The sequence below is a fragment of the Olea europaea genome, unplaced genomic scaffold (genome assembly GCF_002742605.1).
Source record: "Olea europaea var. sylvestris unplaced genomic scaffold, O_europaea_v1 scaffold19232, whole genome shotgun sequence".
NCBI classification, from domain to species: domain Eukaryota; kingdom Viridiplantae; phylum Streptophyta; class Magnoliopsida; order Lamiales; family Oleaceae; genus Olea; species Olea europaea.
This window is the reverse complement of record NW_019237056.1, coordinates 1-2,046: the sequence shown is the minus strand read 5'-3', so window position 1 is coordinate 2,046 and position 2,046 is coordinate 1. Positions and strand designations below refer to the sequence as shown.

General features: G+C 37.2%; 1 protein-coding gene across 1 annotated transcript; it reads right to left on the bottom strand.

The window, feature by feature from the left end:
• Positions 1-47: 47 nt before the first annotated feature.
• Positions 48-2,043, bottom strand: LOC111379053 (plasma membrane ATPase 2-like; the record flags this gene model as incomplete). Its single annotated transcript, XM_023002380.1, has 5 exons — positions 48-348; positions 504-668; positions 1,503-1,647; positions 1,774-1,878; positions 1,951-2,043. Coding segments are annotated over 5 exons (783 nt in total), but the record flags the coding sequence as incomplete, so codon positions are not given.
• Between the last annotated feature and the right edge of the window lie 3 nt (positions 2,044-2,046).

The following is a 2,046-nucleotide window of genomic DNA, read 5'->3' as shown; positions in this document are numbered from 1 at the left end:
TGGAAAAAATGAATGTAATATTAGTTTTTGCATGCAGACCAGCTTGAATGTGCACAGAGAATCATACAAGACACTAAAATGAACAATAATATTGCGAGATAGGTTGTACCGTGTAATTTTTCATCCTCTGGAAGATTGCCCGACTGGTCAAAACAGCACTAATTATAACACTCAGACCAGGTTCAGTAAGGACAATGTCAGAAGCACTACGAGCAGCATCAGTTGCGTCAGCAACAGCAATCCCAATATCAGCCTTCTTCAGAGCAGGAGCATCGTTTACTCCGTCACCCGTCATTCCACAGATATGTTTCCTGGCTTGCAAGCGCTTTACTATTTCGTATTTGTGCTCTGAATTAGGTATAAAACAAATCAATATAACATGAATCAGGAGCCCGAGTACATGAGTAAGCAAGGACAATCCATCAATTATACATGAATCTGTGTTACCAGAATCTGCAATCAAATACTGGAACATGAGACTTAGGTAAGAACAGAAAAATTACCAGGGAAAACACCCGCAAAACCATCAGCTTTCTCTATGAGCTCATCGACTGGTAAAGCAGCAATAGATTCATCTTTGTTCTGTCCCAGCAAAGCAGATGAAGGGTACATGTTTGTTCCCATTCCTAACCTTCGTCCAGTTTCTCTTCCTATTGCAAGTTGATCTCCTGTTGAAAATCTCCAAATTCAGCATTTAATGTTTGGAGTCCACTATAAGCTCATTAAAACTTCTAAATGACATGGAAAGCTAAATTGAGCCTTGTTCAATTTTTATTTTTTTCAAAATTGCTTTTCCTCAAACTCATTTTCAACCATGCGTTTTCTCAATAAAATAATTTTACACGTGGCCTCATAATTTTTCCCTGGTTTGATTTATCTAAAATTAGATTTTTAGTAAATTTTGATAAAAGTTGATAAAATGTGTGGTTGAAAAATTGATAAAAGTGGTTGGAACTATGAAACATATGGTTGAAAATGAGTTTCAGGAAAAATGAAATCTAGAAAATCGCTTAATCACGCGTTCTCTAAACTATCACTTTTCACAAACTCGGTTCTCAAGAATCAAAATCAAAATCAAACAAGGGCCAATTGCCCAAAATTTCGTTTCTGCACCCCATTGTCAATGGCTCGTGAAAACATGTTCATAGAAACATCAATCTCTCTCTCTCTCCAGAAAAATTTGTGAAAGTCTCCAGGAAAAGGAAGGGCTGTGGCTGATAAACAGTAAACAATCCAACAAAAAAACTAACCTTGCTCCTTTATGCTTGATTGATGCATTAACAAAACAAAAGAAACTACGACCAAGGAATGTGACAAATTAATACAATCCGTATTTCAGAGACATAGCTACCAGCATAGTCTGTACTGTGTGACAGTGTGTGTGGGTGCATTTTAGAGAAATTGCAAATATGGAAAACGTGTATGTATAACTAGATTAAAAGCCATCAAACAGATTTCAATTGGCTGTATGTTATTCCTTAAGGTTGCAATATAAAATGTACCAGTGATCATTTTAACATTCACTCCAAGATTTAAAGCTCTTCTTATAGTCTCTGCACTGTCATGTCTGGGTGGGTCAAAGAGAGGCATGAGACCAATAAATTGCCACGGCCCCCCAGGACTCTCTTTCCTTCCCTCTGGAACTTCCTGCAAGAACATGTAATGCATGCCACACAAAATTATTCAAATTTTTTTCACAGCACAATATAATTCAATACATACACTTCATTATTAAGTTGAGTCTTATGGAGCTAAAAAAACTAATCAGTTTACCTGGTATGCCACAGCTAGTGACCTCAATCCTCTTTCTGCAAATTTATCAATCACAGCATGTACCCTTCTCTCTATTTCCGATTTATTATGGGCAAGATTTAGAATCTATAATACATGTTGAGGCAGAGATTAGAGATACAAAATAACAGAGAAACTGTAACAGAAGGGTGCTATTACCTGCTCTGGAGCACCTTTGCTGACCCTGTGCATTTTCCCATCTCTATCTAAATAGGTCAATGCCGTTCGCTTGTCGGTAGGGTTAAAAGGAAGGAA